General features: G+C 37.5%; 2 protein-coding genes across 3 annotated transcripts in view; both read left to right on the forward strand.

Moving 5' to 3' along the window:
* LOC127413112 (histone-lysine N-methyltransferase, H3 lysine-36 specific-like) overlaps window positions 1-5,771 on the forward strand; it is a 30,699-nt gene extending 24,928 nt beyond the window's left edge. The window contains exon 24 of the mRNA XM_051649981.1: window positions 2,637-5,771. Coding sequence (XP_051505941.1) covers window positions 2,637-3,337 — 701 coding nt within the window. The 3' untranslated portion in view covers window positions 3,338-5,771. The remainder of the gene's footprint in view (window positions 1-2,636) is intronic.
* A 1,551-nt stretch (window positions 5,772-7,322) lies between these two features.
* LOC127413124 (E3 ubiquitin-protein transferase RMND5B-like) lies at window positions 7,323-20,877 on the forward strand. Of its 2 annotated transcripts, XM_051650005.1 has the most exons (10): window positions 7,323-7,398; window positions 8,715-8,890; window positions 9,255-9,397; window positions 10,511-10,648; window positions 10,789-10,889; window positions 11,091-11,257; window positions 13,311-13,476; window positions 15,141-15,243; window positions 18,564-18,718; window positions 20,479-20,876. In XM_051650005.1, exons 2-10 carry the CDS (start codon window positions 8,752-8,754, stop codon window positions 20,540-20,542), a joined length of 1,176 nt encoding a protein of 391 aa, XP_051505965.1. In that variant the 5' UTR covers window positions 7,323-7,398; window positions 8,715-8,751; the 3' UTR covers window positions 20,543-20,876. The 2 variants fall into 2 exon arrangements, with proteins under 2 accessions (XP_051505965.1, XP_051505966.1); XM_051650006.1 differs by lacking the exons at window positions 7,323-7,398; window positions 9,255-9,397 and having other exon boundaries at window positions 8,722-8,890; window positions 20,479-20,877.
* Window positions 20,878-24,385: the final 3,508 nt, after the last annotated feature.

The following is a 24,385-nucleotide window of genomic DNA, read 5'->3' on the forward strand; positions in this document are numbered from 1 at the left end:
CTAATGTCAAATTGGAGACATTTGTAGACTAATTGTTTAAAAGTGTGATCACTTAAATCTACTATTTCCAAGGATTGGTACCTGACATACAATTGGAAAGTCTCTTTCTTAGAAATCTCTTTAAAATTAATTAAATAAATTTAAACAACTGAAACCTAATGAAAATGCATTGGTCAAAAAGTGGGAACCGTGTTTAAAGAAACTTTCTTTTACAATGCTAAATAATTAGGGCTGTAACAATCGATACGTTTTTTTAAATTAATTTTGTGCACAGTTTTCTGTGATTAATCATGATTTATTATGGTACATGAAAAAATAATCATACATTTATTTGCTTTTTTAAATATGTACATGTTAAAATGTTCAGGGTTTTTTCTTTGCGGATAGAATTAAATTAGACATTAGATTTACAGGTATCAATCTTTGATACAAGTATATGTATACATGCCATAATATCAGTGGACATGCTGTAATTAAAAGTTTGGCAAATCTCCTGTCGTTTTTCCAGTGGACTTTTTTTAGTATAAAATGGGTGATTCTATTTCAAGCTTTATTGGCAAGATAAACTTAAAGAAATATTCCCAGTTCAATACAAGTTAAGCACAATCAACAGCATTTGTGGCATGATAATTACCACAAAAATCTATTTTGACTTACACCTCCTTTTCTTTAAAAAAAAAGAAGCAAAAATTCGTGTTACAGTGAAACACTTTCAATGGAAGTGAATGGAGCCAATCCTTAAACATTAAAATACTCACTGTTTCAAAAGTATAGACACAAGACATAAACAGTATGTGTGTTAGCATGATTTTAGTGTGATAAAATCACTTACTAACTGCATCTGTGTAAAGTTATAGCCAATTTTACAACTTCGTTGCTATGACGATGTAATGTCAACAAACCCTAAAACACTTAAACGAAGAGTGAATGTAAGTGCTTTTAGAAAATGACAAGCTTCACATTTCTGTTACCCTCCAAAAATTGGCCCCATTCACTTCCATTGTAAGTGTCTCACTGTAACCTCTATGTTTGCTTTTTTTAAAGAAAAAGTCAAAATACATTTTTGTAGTAATCAATATTATGCCACAAATGCTGTCGATTGAGCTTAACTTATATCGAACCCCGAATATTCCTATTAGTGTACATTGCCAATGCATTATTAGACAATATACATACAGATCTAAAAAAATGTAATGTTGAAGTTTAATTTGCTGAAGTTTTAAATCTGAAAACTCATGCACACGCTGGGTCTCTCTTGTGCAGTTTTGCTTTTACAATGGTTCAGATGACAGAAAGTGATCGTTTTATGGCGATGCGAAGAGATACGGCAGCTTACCCATATCTCTCCCACACCTGGCTCACCACTTGCGTTTAAAGTCTCCATTCTCTGTACAGTAAACCCGCTCCCATGTTTATTATGCCCGGGACATGCATTGCGTGTAATGAATAAGCATGTATTGAATAAGCGTGTAATGAAAAGCGTGCACTATTCCACACAATCATTTTCTGTTCTAGGATATGCAGTCGAGTCAAGCATATACAGCCTGGAAATTTATATGCCAATTTTAGCCATAGAAAGTGGGGGAAAAAAACATTAGTGAAGTTTTAGGAAGTGAAAAAAGACAAATACAGCATTAAAGGAATAGTTCACCCAAAAATGAAAATTTTCTCATGACTGACTTACCTTTAAGCCATCCCAGATGTCTTTCCTTCTTCAGCAGAACTGAAATGAAGCATTTTATAAGCACATTTCAGCTCTGTTTATCCACACAATGCAGGTAAACAGGTGCCATTAGACTGCTGGCTATTTGATGGTCCAAAAGGCATATTTAGGCAACATAAAAGTAATCCACACGACTACAGTTGATCAATGAATGTCTTTTGAAGCAAACCGATAGGTTTGTGTAAGAAACAATTCGATAATTAAAACATTTGTAACTTTAAATCTTTATTTCCGGCCAGCGCTGTACTGGTGTTTGAAATGACCTAACTCTCACGTGACGTTCATTCCTCTGTTGTAAACAAAGCGTGTGCTTCTCGCGTGAACGCGCCATCATGCTTACGTCACGCGACAGCTCCGTGATGGGTCAACTGTTAGCAGGAAGTGTTTTTTTTAAAGTTAATAAAGTTTTCATAATCGATTTATCTTACACAATCCTATTGATTTGCTTCTGAAGACATTAATTGATTGACTGGAGTCGTGTGGATTAATTTTATGCTGCCCTAATATATCTTTTGGACCGTCAAATAGCCAGCAGTCTAATGGCACCCATTCACTTTCATTGTATGGACATTGGAAGCTGAAATATGCTTATAAAAATCTTAATTTCGGTTCTGCTGAAAAAGGAAAGTCATACACATCTGGGATGGCTTAAAGGTGAGTCAATCTTTAGAGAATTATCATTTTTGGGTGAACTATTCGTTTAATTGCCTTATTATTATTTTTTTTTACATGTTAAACAATCAACTATTAATGACAGAAATTAACACGTTAAATTCCCAGCCCTATAAATAATGTAAAACTCTGCTTTTGTGAGGGTTTGCCTGTTTGTGGCTTTTACCTTGTGTGTCAGACTATTTGAGAATGTTTTTACAAGCTGAATCAGGACTGAATCTGCCTCTTGTGCATTTTCCAGGCCGTTGGGAGTGTCCTTGGCATCAGTGTAACGAATGCGGAAGGGAGGCTGCGTCCTACTGCGAAATGTGTCCAAACTCCTACTGTAAACAGCACCGTGAGGGCATGCTCTTCATCTCCAAACTGGACGGCAAGCTCTCCTGCAGCGAGCACGACCCCTGCGGCCCCGATCCTCTGGAACCGGGTGAGATTCGAGAGTACGTGCATGGTACACCTGTCTTACACCAACCGCCCAATATAGCAGGCCTGTCTGCAGTCAGGATGCCACAACCAGCCCTGCCCCCTGGTGCTCCGCTCTTCATCCCGGCCCCTAACAGACCCACCTTCACAGTCCAAAGAAAATCGTACACAGACGAGGTGCTGGACAACCTGCTTTTGCCATCCTCCTCCCCTTGTAAAGACATTAAAGTGGAGGATATGAGCGATGAAGGGGAGGTGGTGGAAGGGGTGATAGGAGATGACGGAGAAGATGAAGGGCTGGAGGTGGTGGATGATGATGATGATGATGATGACGACGAAGATATGGACATTGGAGGACTTGGCTTTGAGGACGATGGGGAACAGGAGGTGGACCGAGGGGGCTTTGAGGAAGACTTGGGAGATGAATGTGTGGATGAGGACTTTGAAGACACTGAAAACTTGGGTGAAGTGGAGGAGGAAGACCAGGAATCGTGGGACGAGGTTATTGAAGGAGAAAAGTGACATTTTCCATCTCTATCTTGCACACAAACATTCTCTTCTCAGTTCTCTAGGCACAGTGGATGACAGCAAGAAGAAACTAGTGTTCATCCAGCTGAATGCAAAGCAACTTTTGAAAACGATGGACATGTGCGACATTCTTAAGTTGATGTTGGTATCAGCTTGCCTTCTCAACCCAAGTCCTCTTTGAAAAGAGCATAAAGAGGGTTGGACCTGGTGCTGTGGGACTGTGACTACTCACAGTCCTTTTGTTGGTATAGAATTAGTGTCTGGTGCTCTTTTGTGCTTTTTTATTTTTCCTCCAACTGTTTACATTCTCTTAAACTCTGATCCAAACAGAATGGACGACCTCAAGTAAGGCAGGAATGGGGCAGCATCATACCACCAACCACACTGCGGTGTCTTGAAAAGCAACAGGGAGAACATATATTGAACATGCTTTTTGTTTACCTAGAAATGTATTTAGAAATATGTCCAATAATATCTAGTCAAAATTACCCATGATTAAAGGAATAGTTGAAACCAAAAATTTTAATTTTGTCCATTGGTCATACATCTTCATGTCGTTCGGAACATGTTAGCTGTTAATTTTTCCGTGGAACACAAAAGGAGAAATTTTGGAGATTGTACACTTTCCTTTTTTCCATACAGAAACTTTTGTGTTATATTTCAAGTCTTCTGAAGTCATACAATAGCTTTGTTTGATAAATATGACTTAGAATATAGCACATGAGTTTTGTAGATGGCTTTTATGGTGCTTTTTGCAAGATGACAAAATGAGCTTGTACATTCTTCAAAATTTCTTTTGTGCGCCACAGAGAAAAATAACTGCATACTGGTTTAGAACAGCATGAGGGTGAGTAAATAATGGCAGAATTAAAATTTTGGGTGAAATATTTCTTTCAAGTGGCGTAGCAACAAAATATGTCTCTGAAGTCTTCTAGGGACCTTGTCCCGTTACTTGAAATGATTCTCTGTACTCTTCAGATCTGTTATACTCCTTAGTCGTGAGAGATGGCTGATGGAGATCATATAGAATATTCAGACGGGTTCTGGTGTACATCTTCAGAGTGTACTTTTGTGAAGAAAAAAAAGAAAAGAAAATATGTCATTCCAAGCATCATAATGCACTTTGTTGCGTTTGTTTTTGTGAAACCTGTCATTTTACTTCACTTCTCAGCAACTTCTGTTATCGTAAGTGGAGGAACAGTCAAGTCAAAAGAAACCTAGTGGTTTTTGTCAATTCTAGAGGAGTAATTTTAACACCTGGGCATCCTTTCATTCTCAGTGTGGCCTTTTACTCTGAAGGCTTTTAGGAAAGATGAGATTATCCTTTTTAGATAGGCGTGATGTTACATAAGGTTGTACTTTCCCTTGTTACTGAATTTTACCAACCGTCTCGAAATATCGATCAATAATCTCCATATATTGATCAAATTGTGGTAACCAGTCCGAATGTTGAAGAAATTCTACTCCCACTTGATGGTTTACAGATCTGGTGGTTCTGCTCTCCAGCTCCAGCAGTTTGTCTGTAAGCTGGTGAACTTTATAAGGTGCCTCTGAATGTTTTGCACTCTTAAAGAGTAGTTTTAATGCATAATACTCGTACCTTTCAAATTGTTGTACAGTCCCCATTTGAATTGCATCATGGGTATTGTAGTCTGACATCCATACATTAATGTAACACACTTTTTAGATCCCCAAATTATGGCAGTTGCTTGGCCAAGTAATCCTCAATTTAGACTCAAGTAAATAGTCATATCAGACATGCACAAATATTTAAGGTGTGCAGATAACCTTTATTGTACTGCTTATTTTAAACCTTTGCAGTCCAAAGGATTTTGAAGTACCTTTTTTAATGCCTGATTTAAAGTTGCCTCATATAATGAAGTATTGTACTTGTTCACAGTGGAGAGGAAATGAAACTTTTTGGAAATGGATATGATGTTGTTCATCACTGTTATTGAACAATATGTTTGTGTCTTTTGCCCTTACGCTCAAAATATATGTTTCGGTAGCAATATTTTTTGGCGGCCTAAATTTTTTTTTTCTTTACATCAGCCAACTTCGAAACGTTTTCTTAGCTCATAAGTCATTCTTTTCTTTTGTCTCTTTGTATTTATGGACCTTGTATAATCCTTTTCACTCTTGTTTTTGTGTTCCTTGTCTTTCTTGTTTCTTGCGCGCTTTGGCTCCTTGACACCATGAAGAGAACGAAATGCAGATGACAGTTTCCTGAGGACATTTGGGCAAAACGTATGCTGCCGTGTTGGAGACCCATGATTTTGTACTGTACCTTGTGCATAATAAATATTATAAGTAAAATTTTACAATAGACAGTGCTCACTTCTGGGGTTTTTTATTAACTCTTTGTCTTTTATAAGCAGGCTTAGAATCTGAGAACTTTGAACGAACAATAAACAACACTTTTACATCACGTACAGTATATTAGACATATACTAATGCTTTTCTTTTTTTTTTTTTAAGTTTTATGTGTTAACATTAGTAAATGCATTATGAACTAACCGCGAACAATTGTATTTTTTATAAATAATCATTAACCAAAATTAATCAATGCAGAAACAATATTCATTGTTAGTTCATGATACTTAATGGATTAACTAATGTTAACAAATAGAACCTTATTGTAAAGTGTTACCAATAGATTTAAACATGGATAAAAATGACTGTATTTTCTGAAAGTACTATATTCTTTTGGTAGCTGAAAGTATTATGAAATGAGTTATCCAAAATATTTAAAACATGATCACGCAAGGGGTGGGATGTGTAGAACTTTGTGAATGATGGGCAATCCAATTCCGCGGAAATCATGCAGGCCTGCTTATAGATGCGGATCAGCCCAGATATCTATTCGTAAACATGGTACAGTGGAAAATATATTAAATAAAAGTATTTATAAAAAGGACAAATATACAACATGCAGCAATAATTCCTTGCGATGAAATGGACAAAATGACAAAAATATACAAACACCTAGATATATATATATATATATATATATATAGTATTTAAATATATTTATTAGATGTATTTACAGAGTGAATTCGGGTAAATTGGGCCACTTTTTGACATTGAAATTATTGTCAAAAAGTGGCCCAATTTACTTTAATTCCCCCTATTTAGTATTCACAGTCAGCCATGATTACTTTAATCAATTAATGAAAGTGTCATATAACAGGATGTTTACTGAGAATAAGTGAATAATATTCAGCTGGTCATGTGATTCCAACATGGCAGCCCCCATGTGTGGACCCTCTCCATGTAGAATAAAACAGCTTTTATAAGGTTACTGATATGACTGGAGTCTTCATTTTAATGTGAGTGCTCAAGATTTCCTACATATATTGCAAAATTACAATTCATGTCTTTAGGAGTTCAACTTTTTTAATGAGGAAAAAATGACTGAGTGGACCTTTAATTTGATTGATGCATTATCAAAGACAAGCATACATCTACTAAATGCCATAAAAGTTGTACAGTGATTGCTTAGATTATGCACTGATTCTGTTGATTTAACAGGCTGCTTCATCATCACTGTTCTTCACACATTGTTCAAATGATTATTTTGCTGTAATTGAGAACATTTATTATCACATACAGTCTCTGCCAAATAACCAAAATATATTGTATTATTTTTGTTTTAGTAGAAAGCTCCATTACACTTCCTATAGCGGCATCTAGCACTCTGCCTAATCGAGTGTAATCACGCTTGAAATCATAATAGTGTATATATGTTTGTTATATTTTTGTCTGTTCTCACCTCAAACCAACTGGATCGCTTCAGAAGACATGGATTAAACCACTAGAGTCTTATGGATTATGTTAATGCTGTATTTATGTGCTTTTTGGAGCTTTAAAGGTCTGGTCACCGTTCACATTGTCTGGACCAACAGAGCTGAGATATTCCTGTGTGGCATGGCGGGTAAAAGTGTTTCCACCTCCAGGCCGCAGGTGGCAGCAGAACACTAAACACTCTGTTATTCCAGCAGAACCAAGACTGCATCGCTTCTGGGACGTCTGCAGGAAAAGTGCTGTCAAAACAGGCAAGAACATCTTGTTATATTTCATTTTCGCTTTTGATTTAGCCATCTAAAATTCCCTTGAGCTCAGTGCTAGACTGGCATAGCATTATTGCCATCATGACTGTCAACACACAGGTTTAAATGAGGAGTATTAGAGGTGTACATCTCCATTGATGTTGTCCCGGCAATGCTAACATGCTAACTGATTGTTATGATTAATTGGTTTGTCGTATTAACAACAAATTTCAATTATTTTTTACAGATATATGTAAATAAACATTAAGTATAATTAAATGGGCTTACTCAAACAGCTAAAGTAAACAGATATTGGAGGCTTTTGGATAGTTTACTTCATAATCTTACAATGTTTGTTCAATGACCCTGACAGATGCATTTAATTCCTTTGTGTTAAAATGAGGCATTTATACTAGTTTATTAGTGATTAGTTTCATTCGGAGGTCTTACAGATTGTAAGTATTTTTTTTTTTTTTAAGTAGTTAGTTGGGTACTCATCATTTGAGTTTTGTGCACTATTGTATTTAATGTTAACGGGCCTGTCAGCCTAATCTTTAAGAAGTATTAATGGGAATTAAGACCTGTAACTGTATTCTTGGTTTTAAAAAGGATATAGCATAAAATATTGATTTCCGTGAAGATCTAGGAAAGGTAATATTAGATTGCATGTAAACATTGATCTGTCTCTAGGTGCCAGGCAAACTGATTTACTTGTGGCACTGTCTGACCTGTTGACTTGATTTAATCAGTACTCACTCATGAAAACAGTTTCAGTGGTCAGTGAAGAACATTAAAATGTGACACTGACAAATTAATTTGACAAATGGCTATGTAATGTAAATCTAGCCACTTATTTGAATGCATCTAGCTAGTGTTTTAGTGACAAGTACATTGCAGTCTTAAAACATAATTAAACTAGTATGTGGCTGTAATCTGATTACATGCATATCCTGCTCAGTAGTGAGCAGTGAGATGGCAAGTAGAGAGAGCAGGTCAGTCAAGAGCAAAGAGCCAATCATAGAAGCGGGTGTTTACTGTCAAGTCTTAAAGGAGAAGCAGCACCAAAACCGAGCTGTCAGAATGAGGGTGGAAAATGATCATGTTTTACAAAATATGACTGTTGTTGTGCAAAAAATTTCACGGATATTATAAGTGAACCTCAAGGAACGTATTAAAATAATTTAAAAAAAGGCAAGTCATGACCCCTTTAAATCTTAATGTAAGATCTGTATATGGTTTTATGTTTATAATATTGTACATTCAATAAATCTATAAATAAGCTTTTAGAAATCAGATGTTGTGTATTTGCTGTTGTGTTGCAGAACGTTGTGTGTGTAAGAAGCTGTAACGGCTGTGCTGATGGAGCAGTGTGCGTGTGTGGAGCGTGAGCTGGACAAGGTGCTGCACAGGTTTGTTACGTACGGACACCAGTCAGAGGAACGGCTGGACGAACTCCTTAGGAATGTCTGTGAGCTGCGGAGCCGATTGGTCGCCTATGGTGAGCTCAGAAATCAGCCAGATATCAACTTGTAAGAGTGTGATTCATATGTGAACAGTTGTATGAAAACAAGAGGAAGATGAAGTCAACCAGGTGATTTTTAGCTCTGAAAAGTCCTGTTCAGCATCAGGTTGAATCAGGTCCAATAGGCGTTCTATAGATGCCTGCATAAATATTAGCCTGCAGTCCAATCAAACCTGCAAAACAGAGTAAGAGCCATGTTTAGCTACATAACCTCTAGCCCACACATCAAGTTTGTTGATGGTTACATAAGCCTCACAGAGATGAGTCACAGTAGCATATGCCTATTTAAATCAAAGTTCACAGAGTTGATATATTTTATCATACTCTGTTTCTCCTCTAGGTGTGCAAGATGCAGATTTGTCAGTGCTCCATCAAACAATGGCCCAGTGCTGTAAGGAAATTAAAGAAACAGTGCAGATGCTTGCCTCCAGGCATAAGGACATCCATGGCTGTGTGTCAAAAGTGGGCAAAGCTATTGACCGAGTAAGCTTTGGAGATCTGAAAAGTTACCTTTAAATACAACTCAAGAAAATATTAGCGCACATGCTCCTGACCGAGAGCCAGTTCTTATTCAGAAACATTTGGCAACAGACTGCTGAGGGCAGAAAATGCAATAAGAATTGCATTCTTTTTTCCAAATATTTCTTACTCGAAAGTACTAAAAAAAAGCTAAGAGCAACATTAGTCAAGAGTCATTAAATTCCTTACAATTTTCAAGTTTGAGTCTGGCCTGCAGTGTTTTTTTTTATCAGTCTCTCTATTTCCTTTTGCTGTGTATTAAAGGAATAGTTCACCCAAAAATAAAAATTCCCTCATCATTCCCTCACCCTAATGCCATCTCAGATGTGTATGACTTTTTTTCTTCTGGTGAACACAAACAAATATTTTTAGAAGAATATTTCAGCTCTGTAGGTCCATACAATGCAAGTGAATGGAAAGGTCCATATAAAGGCAGCATAAAAGTAATCCATATGACTCCAGTGGTTTAATCCATGTCTTAAAAAGTGATATGATAGGTGTGGGTGAGAAACAGATCGATATTTAAGTCATTTTTACTATAAAATCTCCTCCCTGCCCAGTATGTGGCAATATGCACAAATAATGTGAATCACCAAAAACAAAAGAAGCAAGAGAAAGTGGAGATTTATAGTAAAAAAGGACCTAAATATTGATCTGTTTCACACCCACACCTATCATTTCACTTCTGAAGACATGGATTTAACCACTGGAGTCATATGGATTACGTTTATGTTGCCTTTATGTGCTTTCTGGAGCTTCAAAGTTCTGGCCACCATTCACTTGTATGGAGATATTTTTCTACAAGTCTTCGTTTGTGTTCAGCAGAAGAAAGAAAGTCATACACATCTGGGATGGCATGAGGGTGAGAAATGATGAGAGAATTTTCATTTTTGGGTGAACTATCCCGTAAAATGCTGAAAAAGCTCAAATAAAAAATTAATAAATCAATAAATTCTACATTTCTTTGGTGGCCTTGTAGTTTGTTCTAATTGATTTAGATTAAAGAGATTGTTTTGCCATTGTTTGTCTGTATGTGGTTCAATATGTGTCTTTTAAATGCTGCGTTCTCTTGTGCAGAACTTTGATGCAGAGGTGAGTGCAGTTGTAGCTGAGAATGTATGGGACTCTCCAGAGAGGCAGAAATACCTCAGTGAAACCATTGTAGAACACCTGTACCGACAAGGCATGCTGAGTGTTGCGGAGGACCTCTGTCAGGTAGAGCTTTGGGATGATACTGTAAAAAATTTGTATGATATGAGTCATCTCTTAGATTTGTTTACCCCCTACATGTACATTTGTAGACAGTGTTGATCTCAGCACTAACATTGTTGTGTTTTATTCATCTGACTTCACAGGAATCTGGTGTAGTAATTGACATGAGCATGAAACAGCCATTTCTGGAGCTCAATCGTATTTTAGAGGCTTTAAGAACACAAGATCTCAGACCAGCGCTAGAGTAAGCTTTTTCTCTACACTTTTATTTTCTCTTCTGTCCCATGTTTTTATGCACTTTTAATCCTGTGAGAAATGAATTTACCCTGGATTCTTTGAGCATACCATCAATGAATTGGATAGGGGGTGACATATAATTTGTGTTGTTGTTATAAATTTAACAGCAGCAGGTTTAATCAATTGTTTTATTTGATTGCTGTGGTAGGTGGGCAGTGACAAACCGTCAGCGGCTCCTGGATCTGAACAGCACCCTCGAGTTTAAGCTGCACAGACTTTATTTCATCAGCCTGCTCAATGGGGGCATCAGCAAACAGCAGGAAGCTTTACAGTATGCGCGGCATTTCCAGCCGTTTGCCTCACAGCACCAGAGAGGTGAGAATAAAGAGACAAATTGCTATAAGTTTGTGCGTTCTCATGATCATCAAAGGTTTAATCCAGAATTGATGAAAGTTGCCTTTTGAATAGGGTTGAGAATGAAGAACCGGTTATTATTAAAGAAAACCAAAAATTATTTTCTGGACGTTTGGTTCAGTTAATGGTGCTTAAATGGTATTTTTCCAGTGAAGCTTACAGAACACCATACTAAAATACTGACAAAGTTACCTGTGTTGCTGAATCTACAGAGATGTTTAAGCTGAGTTGTGAGTTTGCAGTCTGAATTCAGTGTTATGAGAGAGACTGCGTGACACAAAAAATACATAGACAATCCACATTGCTATTAGGGCTGGGTATTGATTCTGATTCATATGGGTATATTTCAGTTATAATGTCCCTTTTCCTTACATATGAAAAATTCTCTCTCAGCTAATGCTGTTAATTATACTGGAGACCTTCGAACTAGGTACATTACGAAAATATTCTTCTTCTTCTTTCGGCTGCTCCCGTTAGGTGTCACCACAACGGACCATCCGTGATCCGCACGGATCTTGACTTGGCACAGGTTTTACACATTTACACGTTATGAAAATATTAATTGTACTAATTATATTTTTTTAGTTTTTCATCATTTTGGTCACATTTTAGCTTTTTAAAAATGAACAAATCTATCTGTTCAATCAATAAATAAGATATTATATTTCATATATTATATTGTGTTACATGTTTATTGTTTAATTGCATAATTTTTACTATTTACAAGTATTTACACTGATTTGTTGAACACATGCTAAAACCGGTACTGTCTCTTTAAGAAAACCGGCATTTCTGTAAAGAGCGTGCGTAGATGTGTGCATGTTAACGAGAGAGACTCGAATGGCTTTATCTCATCCATGCTATGCATGAATACAATTAAATGTTTGTTTTTTTGTTGTTTTTTATCAACAACTGACTTAAGAGAACAGAAGGGTTATTAAAAAAGACATTATTCAATGACAAATGGGCCGCATGGATCTCGTCTTTGGACATGCATTACACAGAACAACTTTTACTCTCAACACGCAGAGAAAGAATCTCGCTGCTGAATACTTCACCACTATACTACACAATTACTAGTGAATGAAGTGTAAACGTTTACCAGCCAGTTGCTAAATATCTACATTTTAGTCGCATAGTGCGAAATTTGGTTGCAAATGTGAATGATTGCCTCTTGTAGAAGAGGATGAGTAAAAGATCGATCTTGGGATTTAAGAATTTATATCAAAATTGTTCAAATAAAGATCGCGATGCATTGGAAAATGCATTTTTACCCACCCTTTGTGCTGTTGTCGCTGAGCAGTGATGACCAGTGTAGTCTGATTTGCAAACAAATGACTCTCATGAGCCAGTTCTTTTTAATGATTCGTTGGGCCCTTGAGCAAGGCCCTTGACCCTAACTGCTCCAGGGGCGCCGTATCATGGCTGACCCTGCACTCTGACCCCAGCTTAGCTGGGATATGTGAAAAAAAGAATTTCACTGTATATGTGCAAACGTATAATGTGTGATAAATAAATATAATAAAAAAAAATTGTAAATTCACAAATTGTTCTTAAACTACTCACTCACTCTGAATCGGTCAGAGCGGGATTTAAAAATGGTCCTTAAAAAAAATTATATAAAAAATAGTACTGTGTTTGTTAACATTTTTGTTTATAATATATACATACAAAATAGTGTATAATACAATATAGTTAGAAACACTTCTTTGGTGCTGCCTGAAAAGTATAAAAAAGAATCGTTAATGTAATCTCTATGAATCCAGAACTGTAAGTATGATCGTTAAATTCCCATCTCTACCCTTGAACCTCCATTTATGCATTTGTTAGCTTTGTTAATGTTAGATGCTATTTGTTGCTGGGCTACCAACAACGTCCTGCCAATTAATGCAATTATGATGTTCATTTTACAGTACTTGATGGATTGACACCTGCATTAAATTGCTCGACACACTGTTGAACTCACTCTCAACAAAGTCTGAGATAATGTCTGAACTGTGTTTGTGTTCACTAGATATTCAGATCTTAATGGGTAGTTTGGTGTACCTTCGTCACGGGATCGAGAACTCACCATACCGCAGCCTTCTGGAGACGGATCAGTGGGCAGAGATCTGTAACATCTTCACACGGGATGCTTGTGCCCTGCTTGGACTCTCTGTTGAGTCCCCACTCAGTGTCAGGTCAGAAAGTATATCCATGTCAGAAAGCAATTTTACATTCCACTTTTCTAGAGCACAGAGTTTTACAGGGTGAATTTCATAAAGAAATGTCCAGTACACGTTTCACCCCAAAATCAAAAGGAAAATATATGAAATTATATTTTACATGATGAAAATGGAGGCTATTTTAGGACTGAGATTTTTTGCAATGTGACATTATTTTCAAGAAAAAAATTGTTTATTTCACCCCAAATTCACATAATTAATAATTAATAATTAATAATTTTCTTTATTTATCACACATTATACATTTGCACATATACAGTGAAATTCTTCTTTTTTTCACATATCCTAGCTAGGCTGGGGTCAGAGTGCAGGGTCAGCCATGATACGGCGCCCCTGGAGCAGATAGGGTCAAGGGCCTTGCTCAAGGGCCCAACAGTGGCATCTTAGCGGTGCTGGGGCTTGAACCCCCGACCTTCTGATCAGTAACCAAGAGCCTTAACCGCTGAGCTACCACTACCACTGCCTACATTAATGTGATGTAAAAAATAAATACAATTAAAATCAGCATACATTAAATTTAGAACACAATTTATACTACCATGATGTATAAATATTTTTCCAGTTAAATGTATTTATTTTTTGCATTGCGTTAATGAGAGTTTGCTTTTTGTTTGCAGTACTATAGGCTCATGTCAATGGGCGGGGGGGTTATGAAAATAGTGTTTGTTTTCTTGATGCAAAATTTAAAAAAAATCGTTTGATTTTGTCGTGAAATATGACCTGGGCGTTTCTTTATTTTTTCCTCCCCTTTTTCTCCCCAATTTGGATTGCCCAATTCCCAATGCACTCTAAGTCCTCGTGGTGGAGGAGGACGAATCTCAGTTGCCTCCGCGTCTGAGAACGTCAATCTGCGCATCTTATCATGTGGCTTGTTGAGCACATTGTCACGGAGACATAGCGCGTGTGGAGGCTCACACCATCCACCGCGGCATCCACGCACAACTCACCACGTGCCCCACCGAGAGCGAGAACAACATTATAGTGACCACGAGGAGGTTACTCCATGTGACTCTACCCTCCCTAGCAACCGGGCCAATTTGGTTGCTTAGGAGACCTGGCTGGAGTCACTCATAACACCCTGGATTCGAACTCGTGACTCCAGGGGTGGTAGTCAGCGTCTTTACTCGCTGAGCTACCCAGGCCCCCAATCAGGGCATTTCTTGACAGTTTTTGTGAGATTCACCCATATAATCTCTCTTGATTCTGCATGATTGGAAGTGTAGGCTCTAACTATGATATAGGCTGTCCTGTGATAAGAACTAAGTCTGGCCAGTTTTATGAACTGAAATGCACTATTGATCTATAGTATACAACACTCGATTATTGAAAGATAAAAGAGGTAAACATTTTGGTCTGTCTTATGCAAGTTTTGATGTGTATGTATGTATGTGTGTGTGTGTGTATATATATATATATATATATATATGTGTGTGTGTGTGTGTGTGTGTATGTATGTGTATATATATGTATATGTGTGTATATATGTATGTATGTATATATATATATATATATATATATATATATATACATGCATACACACACACACACACACACACACACACACACATATATATATCTCTCTCTGTATATTTCTAAATCTTCTTTTGATTCTCCATCAGTTTTGCATCGGGTTGTATGGCGCTACCTGTGCTTATGAACATCAAGCAGGTTATTGAACAAAGACAGTGCAGTGGAGTCTGGACACATAAGGATGAACTGCCAGTAAGTGCCTCTCTCTCTTTTACCTGTTGCTTTTTCACTGTCTCTGTTTTTGTATAATGATTTTTTTGGTTCGGAAGGTTTCAAAGTTTTAAAGTTAACAAAGGCACAGTCTTAGGAATAGTTATTTATTTTTGTTTTAAGCTCCTGAGACCCCCGCGTGACTGCTGTGTGCATTTTCCGTTTCCTTTTTTATTTGTAACTAGTAGCACCTTAAAAAGAAGCACAAAAAAATAAATAAAATAGAATTCTAGAGCAGATAGTTTTCCTAAGTACATTGTGAAATTTTAATAACACTAAGCTAGTGGTTCTCAAACGTTTTTTGATGAACACCCCACTACTTCATTCCCTTACCCCAAGTACTGCTGACTTGATGACTTGACTTGATACTACTTCTAATAGAGGAATCTAAAAAAAGACATTCAGACTGTTCAAGCTCAAATTGATGAAGATACAAGATCTATCAAGACATGCCGTGGTGATGCAAAGATGAAAGAACTGGAAGTAAATATTAAAGTAGAAATGGATGCATTCATGGGAGATTTCAAACAAGTAAAACTGAAAAAATTCAAGAGAGATGAAAAAGACTATAAAGAAGGTAGGATATATGCATGACACCTACAAAATCGCTCAACTACAATCCCTAATTCGTCTCGAAAGAACTCTGAAAGTTTCCTTCAGCATTACTATTAGCGAGGATGAGGAGCACTCTAGAAACAGTGAAGCCTCTTCCGACACTTTGTTTAGCACCCAGAAGGGAAACGCACAGAGAATGGAGCAAAAGATAGAGAAGAGGAATAAGAGACCTACCCGGAGAGGGAGGAAGAAGCCTAGATCGCCCTTATACACAGAGCAGGAACAGACTGAATCTGTGATCAATATCTCAGATGAACATCTTTCAGAGAACAGTTTAAAAGTGTTATCCAAGGGGTTGTTATTTGCCCCAACATCTACTCCTAATGAATTTGATACAAAAATAGACCTTTTCCGTTTCTATTGAAGCTTGTATTTGAAAGCGTAGTATAAATCAAATCCTTGTCAAAGTCACAATACAAGTACAGTATGTCTAAGTATGTCACTACAAAACCAAGCAGTATCTTTAAACCTAAATCCACTTTTTGTCCTTTGATACAAAATGCTACTTTAAATACTTTTGTAAAGAAGGTTCATTTTTGATGAATGGCGTTTCTTCTTCTCTAGTACTATGGATGTAGAGTCGTTATATACTCACACTGAACATGAAAACGGATTGTTGGCTTTGGAATATTTTCTGAATACTAGATCTGATACAGAGTTACCACTTTTAGGGTTCTTATTGAATCTTACTAAATGGACCCTTAATAATAATATCTTTGTGTTCCAAGAAAAACTTTTTAAACAAGTAAAAGGATGTGCTATGGGCGCTTGTTACAGTCCTTCCTACGCTGGATTATTTTTAGGCAAATGGGAACATGATTATGTATTGAATCCTAGAACAAATAGTTTTTTAGATAATATCATCTGGTGGGGGCGTTACATTGATGACATTATCCAATTATTTTCGTGTTCAGAGGAAGAACTAATATCATTTCACCAATTTCTTAATAGTACTAACTCAAATGTTAAACTATCCCTAGAGTACAATAAGGAAAAGATCAATTTTCTGGACCTTGAAATTAGTAAAGATAAAGATGGCTTTATACATACATAAATATTTAGGAAATCTACTGATAGAAATACAGTTCTTCATGCTAAGAGTTTCCATCCTCATAAATTGATACAAAATATACTGTTTGGACAATTTCAAAGACTGTGTAGGATTTGTGACAAAAAGCAAGATTGTGAGGATAAATCTAAAGACATACAAAAATGTTTTAAACATTATAAGTTCGAAACTCTCCAAAAATCTAAAAACATGTGTGGAAAAATATGACAAGAACAGATTTGTTAAAAAGGAAAAATCAAATAAAGTTTATTTTGTTACACAATATATTATCTGAAAAAATTGGGGCATTATACAGAGTGATGATTTTTTGAGAGATACATTCCCAGATCTTCCAATGATAATTAAAAAAATACTAATTTTCCTCCCCGATTTGGAATGCCCAATTCCCAATACACTGTAAGTCCTTGTGGTGTCGTAGTGATTTGCCTCAATCTGGGTGGCGGAGGACGAATCTCAGTTGCCTCCGCGTCTGAGACTGTCAATCCATGCATCTTATCACGTGGCTTGTTGAGCGCATTACTGCTGAGACCTAGCGCATGTGGAGGCTTCACACCATCCACCGCGGCATCCACGCACAACTCACCACGTGCCCTACCGACAGCGAACCACATTATAGCGACCACAAGGAGGTTACCCCATGTGGCTCTACCCTCCCTAGCAACCGGGCCAATTTGGTTGCAAAGGAGACCTGGCTGGAGTCACTCAGCACACCCTGGGATTCAGGTAGCCATTGTATTTTACCACTGAGCTACCCAGGCCATAATAAGGGCTTTTTAATTAATAAGAGTGCCATGGAGGGCCTGGGTAGCTCAGTGAGTAAAGACGCTGACTACCACCCCTGGAGTCATGAGTTCAAATCCAGGGTGTTATGAGTGACTCCGGCCAGGTCTCCTAAGCAACCAAATTGGCCCGGTTGCTAGGGAGGGAAGAGTCACATGGGGTAACCTCCTCGTGGTCGCGATTAGTGGTTCTCGCTCTCAGTGGGGCACGTGGTAAGTTGTGCATGGCTCGCTGAGAGTAGCATGAGCCTCCACATGCTGTGAGTCTCCGCGGTGTCATGCACATTGAGCCACGTGATAAGATGCACGGATTGACTGTCTCAGAAGCGGAGGCAACTAAGACTTGTCCTCCACCACCCGGATTGAGCTGAGTAACCGCGCCACCATGAGGACCTACTAAATACTGGAAATTGGGGGAAAAAAGGGGATAAAAATATAATATATAAATAAATAAATAAAATTAAATAAGAGTGCCATGGTTATCCACCTTTTTGTTTTTTATACTTTTGAGGAAATACGGTACGAGTTTCCACATATGTGGACATCGTGTTTATCAGGGCTTCAAGGAAATCGACGGCATGCTGTTGTCACGTGACACTGGTACGGCAGAAGTTAACCCTTTAAATGATAGTCTAGAGTCTTGTGAACAGTATTCAGTCGGTTTTTATTCATTTATATTATGCGTTGCGTTTAGCGAAGTCAAAATACAATGTCCACGCATGTGGACGCGGGGTCGCACGAGGTAAATAGTGATGAATGTCAGTGAATAACTGTGTTCTGTCATTTCAAGGGGATTAATGTTTTATCTGTTCATCCATGCTCTGTGTGTGTGTGTTCAGATTGAGATAGACCTGGGGAAGAAGTGCTGGTATCACTCAGTGTTTGCCTGTCCTATCCTGAGGCAGCAAACGTCAGAGAGTAATCCACCCATGAAGCTCATCTGTGGGCACGTCATATCCAGAGACGCGCTTAACAAACTCGCCAATGCTGGAAAGTAAGACTCTGACTCATGAGTCACCCAGAAATCAATGAAGTTCATTCTAAATTACATGACTGATTGTGATGCTTGTAGTTCAGAACAAGGCACTTCAGGTAATGCAACAGTGACAAGCTGTTAAATACCACTGAAAATGGTTTTGATAAAACTGTGTTAACTGAAATGGACTTACAGTGAAGGTCTATGGGGCAGGGCATTGCACTGAAGTAAACAGTAAAATACACAGTTTTGAAAGTATAGCCTCAAGGATTGAACACTTGTTTAATTAAGACTGTTTAAAAAAAAAAAAAATCATGCTTACTCTCACTAACACCTACACTTCTCTGTGTGAAATTAAATCCAATGTTTCAACTCCCGTCATGACCACGTGAAACCGGTAGAACATGTAAGTAACTTCATATAGTTTTATAATGCATAAGCATAACAAAATTTATCCACCTAAAACAGTTCAAATAGAAGGATCAAGGCAACTTACATTTACATTTGGTCATTTAACAGACACTTTTGTCCAACGCAACTTACAAATGAGAAACATAGCAAGCAATTTGTCATACAAAAGTCTATAATATCTGCAGTTTGAAGTGCTCTCGGAACAGATGTGTTTTCAGCTGGTTCTTGAATGTTAAGATGAACTTTAGAGCTGAAATAATGAAAGAATTTATATAAATCACTTTAAAAATGTGAAGCTCTTTTTTTTTGTTTTTTTGTTTTTTTCCTAATAACATCAATTAAACCCTCCAGAATGCCGTGCCCCATAGATTTCTGAAGTGCATTATGGTTAATGCAATCTCTGCTTGCTTTTACAGTGTGTCACAGATGCTGATAGAGCTTAATTTGTTTTAAACTCAGAACATTCCTTTAATCTCTGTCTGGAAAGCTGACCCCAGAGCTGATGGCTGATGGTTGTTTACAGAGGTTCACAGTGCAATCTGCAGTACTGCTAGAAGTGGATGTTGATTGACGCTAGTGGCGCTGATTTTACACACTTCAGCCTTTAAAGAAATAGTTCACCCAAAAATGAAAATTCTCTCATCATTTATTCAGCCTCATGCCATCCCAGATGTGTATGACTTTCTTTCTTCTGCTGAACACAAAGATATTTAAAAGAATATTTTAGATCTGTAGGTCCATACAATGCAAGTGAATGGTGACCAGAACTTTGAAGCTCCAAAAAGCACATAAATGCAGCATAAAAGTAATCCATAAGACTCCAGTGGTTAAATCCATATCTTCTGAAGTGATATGAGAGGTGTGGGTGAGAAACAGATCAATATAAATCTGCACTTTCAAACAGCCCTCCTAAAAGAGGTCTTCTTTTGTTTTTTCCGATTTGCATTCTTCGTGTGTATCGTCACCTACTGGGCAGGAAGGAGTTAAATATTGATCTGTTTCTCACCCACTTCTAAAGATATTGATTTGTGTCGTGGAGTCATATTAGTTAATTTTATGCTGCCTTTATGTGCTTTTTGAATCTTCTGGCCACAATTCACTTGCATTGTGAAGACCTGCAGAGCTGAGATATTTTTCTAAAAATCTTCATTTGTGTTCAGCAGGAGAATGAATGTCATAAACATCTGGGATGGCATGAGGGTGAGAATTTTCATTTTTGGGTGAACAATTCAGTATTGTTTGAGTAACTATAGATATATCGGTATAAAGGAGTCATAGTAATTATAATTAATGATAGGTATTTAAAAGAATTTAAAAGAGTTAACATTACTGCTCCTTAATATGAATTTCATAAACTCTCTTCTCAGGCTTAAATGTCCTTACTGTCCAATGGAGCAGAATCCTTCAGATGCTAAACAGATCTTCTTCTGATGTCGTTTTTGGAGCGTATCCGGATGAAGTGTTGAAGGCCCCTTGGAGCCACAGTTAGAATGATCCTCATTCACAGGCGTGACAGGCCTTCTGTGGCGGCTTACCCCTCTGTGCACCGCCACCTCCCTCCCCAAAGCTTTTAGTTTACAGAGGCCGGTGGTCACGGCAGCATACCTGTAGAACCCGAGTGAGTAAGTGTACCTACTGAGGAAAAGATCTTGCCGGATCGTTCATTTGTTAACACAGCGTAGTAATACACCGATCAGCCACAACATTAAAACCACCTGCCTAATATTGTGTTAGGTCCCCACATGCCGCCAAAACGGCACCAACCCGCATCTCAGAATAGCATACCGAGCTTATAATCTTCTCACCACAATTGTACAGAGCGGTTATCTGAGTTACCGTAGACTTTGTCAGTTCAAACCAGTCTGGCCATTCTCTGTTCAACAAGGCGTTTCCATCCACAGAACTGCCGCTCACTGGATGTTTTTTTGTCTTTGGCACCATTCAGAGTAATTTCTAGAGACTGTTGTGTGTGAAAATCCCAGGAGATCAGCAGTTACAGAAAAACACCAACAATCATCCATGCGATTATCTAACTACCGTTAATGTTCACATCAACCATCAGAATGGGGAAAAAATGTGATCTCAGTGATTTGGACTGTGGCATGATTGTTGGTGCCAGATGGGCTGGTTTGAGTATTTCTGTAACTGCTGATCTCCTGGGATTTTCACACACCAGACTGGCCAGACTGGTTCGAACTGACAAAGTCTACGGTAACTCAGATAACCGCTCTGTACAGTTGTGCTGAGAAGAATATAATCTCAGTATGCTATTCTGAGATGCGGGTTGGCGTTGTTTTGGTGGCACGAGGGGGACCTACACAATATTAGGCAGGTGGTTTTAATGTTGTGGCTGATCAGTGTACACAGGCTTTTATAAGTAAGTATGGGTGTGTGTGTGCGTTTTGCTCCTCTCCATTTGTTTTAATTGCAGATTATTTTTAGGTTTCCATGGAAAACGCCTTTTTACTAAGCGAATGGGTGTAATACCTCTGTGTGGGTGATTTTCTGCCAGAATATACCATATAAATAAACGAATGGGGACTTTTTGCACGTGTACATGATTGAAACGGCTTTTCAGTATGTATATTATTAACAATGGCATAGTATACCGATAAGGATTGATGGAGGGGTTGCTGTTGTTTTGAAAGACTGGTGCCTGTTGTAAACAGGATGTTGATTGTAACCGAATTACATTGCTCTCTCTAACTCTCTTTCCGATGTAATAAATGCTGTCAGTCGACTGAATGGTGTTTGATTAGTGCATCAGTGTGAATATTCATTGGAGCTCGGAGGATATTATTGTGTGCGGATCGTGTTCTGGTTCTCGCTTCAGTCTAATGTCAGAGGAAACCTCTAAGCCATGTGTCTTGCTATGTGTATTTAAAATGTTTTAATATATATATATATATATATACTGCAGTGATTTTGTGATACAGTATAATTTTCAATTAGAAGAACTGCATCTGTTGTAGCGTTTTTAAACACACACACATGCATATACAAAAATGCAAATCACTGAAGACATGCAAAAATTGACATTAGCAATCGATCCCTTGCTAGCATAGCATACTGTACAATGAGTGTTTTATTTTCCCCATCAAGTGGAGAGGTTCCAGGTGTTTCCCCGAAATCCCAGAACTCATTCTGTTTATATGTGAAAATGTAAAGGGAGAGGGTGGAACAATATTTTAACCCTCAGGATATACATGAAATAGTCCCTGGCTTCAACACAATGCTAGTTGTTCTGCTTTAGTGGATCGAAATCTTGAAATGTGCATGCTGAAGCAGAATGTGTGGTTTGTAAAATGTCATTTGCGAATGATTGAATAAAAATGACATTTAAAATCCCCACCTCCCAGAAGATTTTCTGACAAACTGAAGACCCAGTGGCTTATAAGAGGGAGGATGAAACCTTACCAGTGATTTTTGACTTTCTCAGAGGACGAGAGTGTACCAGCAAAACTATGTTCTTCAGTGGAATATGAAGATGTCCATTCTTTTTTTTTTTTCAATGAAGGGAAAGGCAGACCTCTCTAGTTTGAGGCCTTTGAGAGATGCTGCAGGTTGTAAACATGTGGCTCCTGACATGTGGTAATAAACTGTTTTGTTTTTTTCTTTGGACAATAATTTATTACCTCCCTAAAATTTGGGAGCTCAAGGCAGAGGTCTGTGTATTAAAGCCTGAGTTAAAAGAAGAGCTTTTTTGTGTGTGTTATTTGCAGTCAGTGATTGGATAATGATTCTGCTTTGCTGACTAACAACTGCAAGGCAACTATTGTAAATGTTTATCTTCTAACAGTAGAGTATGTTGATTATACTTGCATCTAAATAAAATGATTTATACTCAACTTTTTTATATTCAGTTTTCTTTGATCACATTTTAGAAATAAAGTGCATGTATTAAAAAAATTTTTTTTTAAGGTTGCATGGTTGTTAACATTAAAATATCTACTGAAACTGTACTTAAAACTTGTGAAAACAGTAAGAACATGTTTACATGAGCTGTTGATCCTTTACTCTCAAAATAATAATTTCAAGATTTATGCATTTCAGTTTCATAACAAAATTCCACTAAATTTAATTGAGTAATCTTTAACAAAATATCTTAATATTAATATTTCAGGGTTCGTTAATTTAATTTTGTTAAATATTACGCAGTTCAATTTGATGGAGTTTTGCTATAAAATTTAAATGCGTAAATCTTAAAAATAGCCTAAAATATATTTTTGACTATACGCCCACAAGAGGGAAACCTCAGTTCACTAAGAAATCTGTAGGTCTCATGCTGTCATTGCACTAAACTGTCATGGTGGCTAGAAGTCTGTCTGTAAAGTATGGGTATTTATTCTTTATTATTACTCTTTTACACATTTTAGAATAATAGTAAAGTCATCAAAACTATTAAAAAGTTTACTCTCTGGTCCAACTCATCTATAGTGTGCCGTATTAATAAATAAATCTTTCATTAGAAGCATCAATATATATATATACAGGTGCATCTCAATAAATTAGAATGTCGTGGAAAAGTTCATTTATTTCAGTAATTCAACTCAAATTGTGAAACTCGTGTATTAAATAAATTCAATGCACACAGACTGAAGTAGTTTAAGTCTTTGGTTCTTTTAATTGTGATGATTTTGGCTCACATTTAACAAAAACCCACCAATTCACTATCTCAAAAAATTAGAATATGGTGACATGCCAATCAGCTAATCAACTCAAAACACCTGCAAAGGTTTCCTGAGCCTTCAAAATGGTCTCTCAGTTAGGTTCACTAGGCTACACAATCATGGGGAAGACTGCTGATCTGACAGTTGTCCAGAAGACAATCATTGACACCCTTCACAAGGAGGGTAAGCCACAAACATTCATTGCCAAAGAAGCTGGCTGTTCACAGAGTGCTGTATCCAAGCATGTTAACAGAAAGTTGAGTGGAAGGAAAAAGTGTGGAAGAAAAAGATGCACAACCAACCGAGAGAACCGCAGCCTTATGATTGTCAAGCAAAATCGATTCAAGAATTTGGGTGAACTTCACAAGGAATGGACTGAGGCTGGGGTCAAGGCATCAAGACACAGACATGTCAAGGAATTTAGCTACAGTTGTCGTATTCCTGTTGTTAAGCCACTCCTGAACCACAGACAACGTCAGAGGCGTCTTACCTGGGCTAAGGAGAAGAAGAACTGGACTGTTGCCCAGTGTTCCAAAGTCCTCTTTTCAGATGAGAGCAAGTTTTGTATTTCATTTGGAAACCAAGGTCCTAGAGTCTGGAGGAA

This window comes from Myxocyprinus asiaticus, chromosome 22, assembly GCF_019703515.2.
Source record: "Myxocyprinus asiaticus isolate MX2 ecotype Aquarium Trade chromosome 22, UBuf_Myxa_2, whole genome shotgun sequence".
NCBI lineage: Eukaryota > Metazoa > Chordata > Actinopteri > Cypriniformes > Catostomidae > Myxocyprinus > Myxocyprinus asiaticus.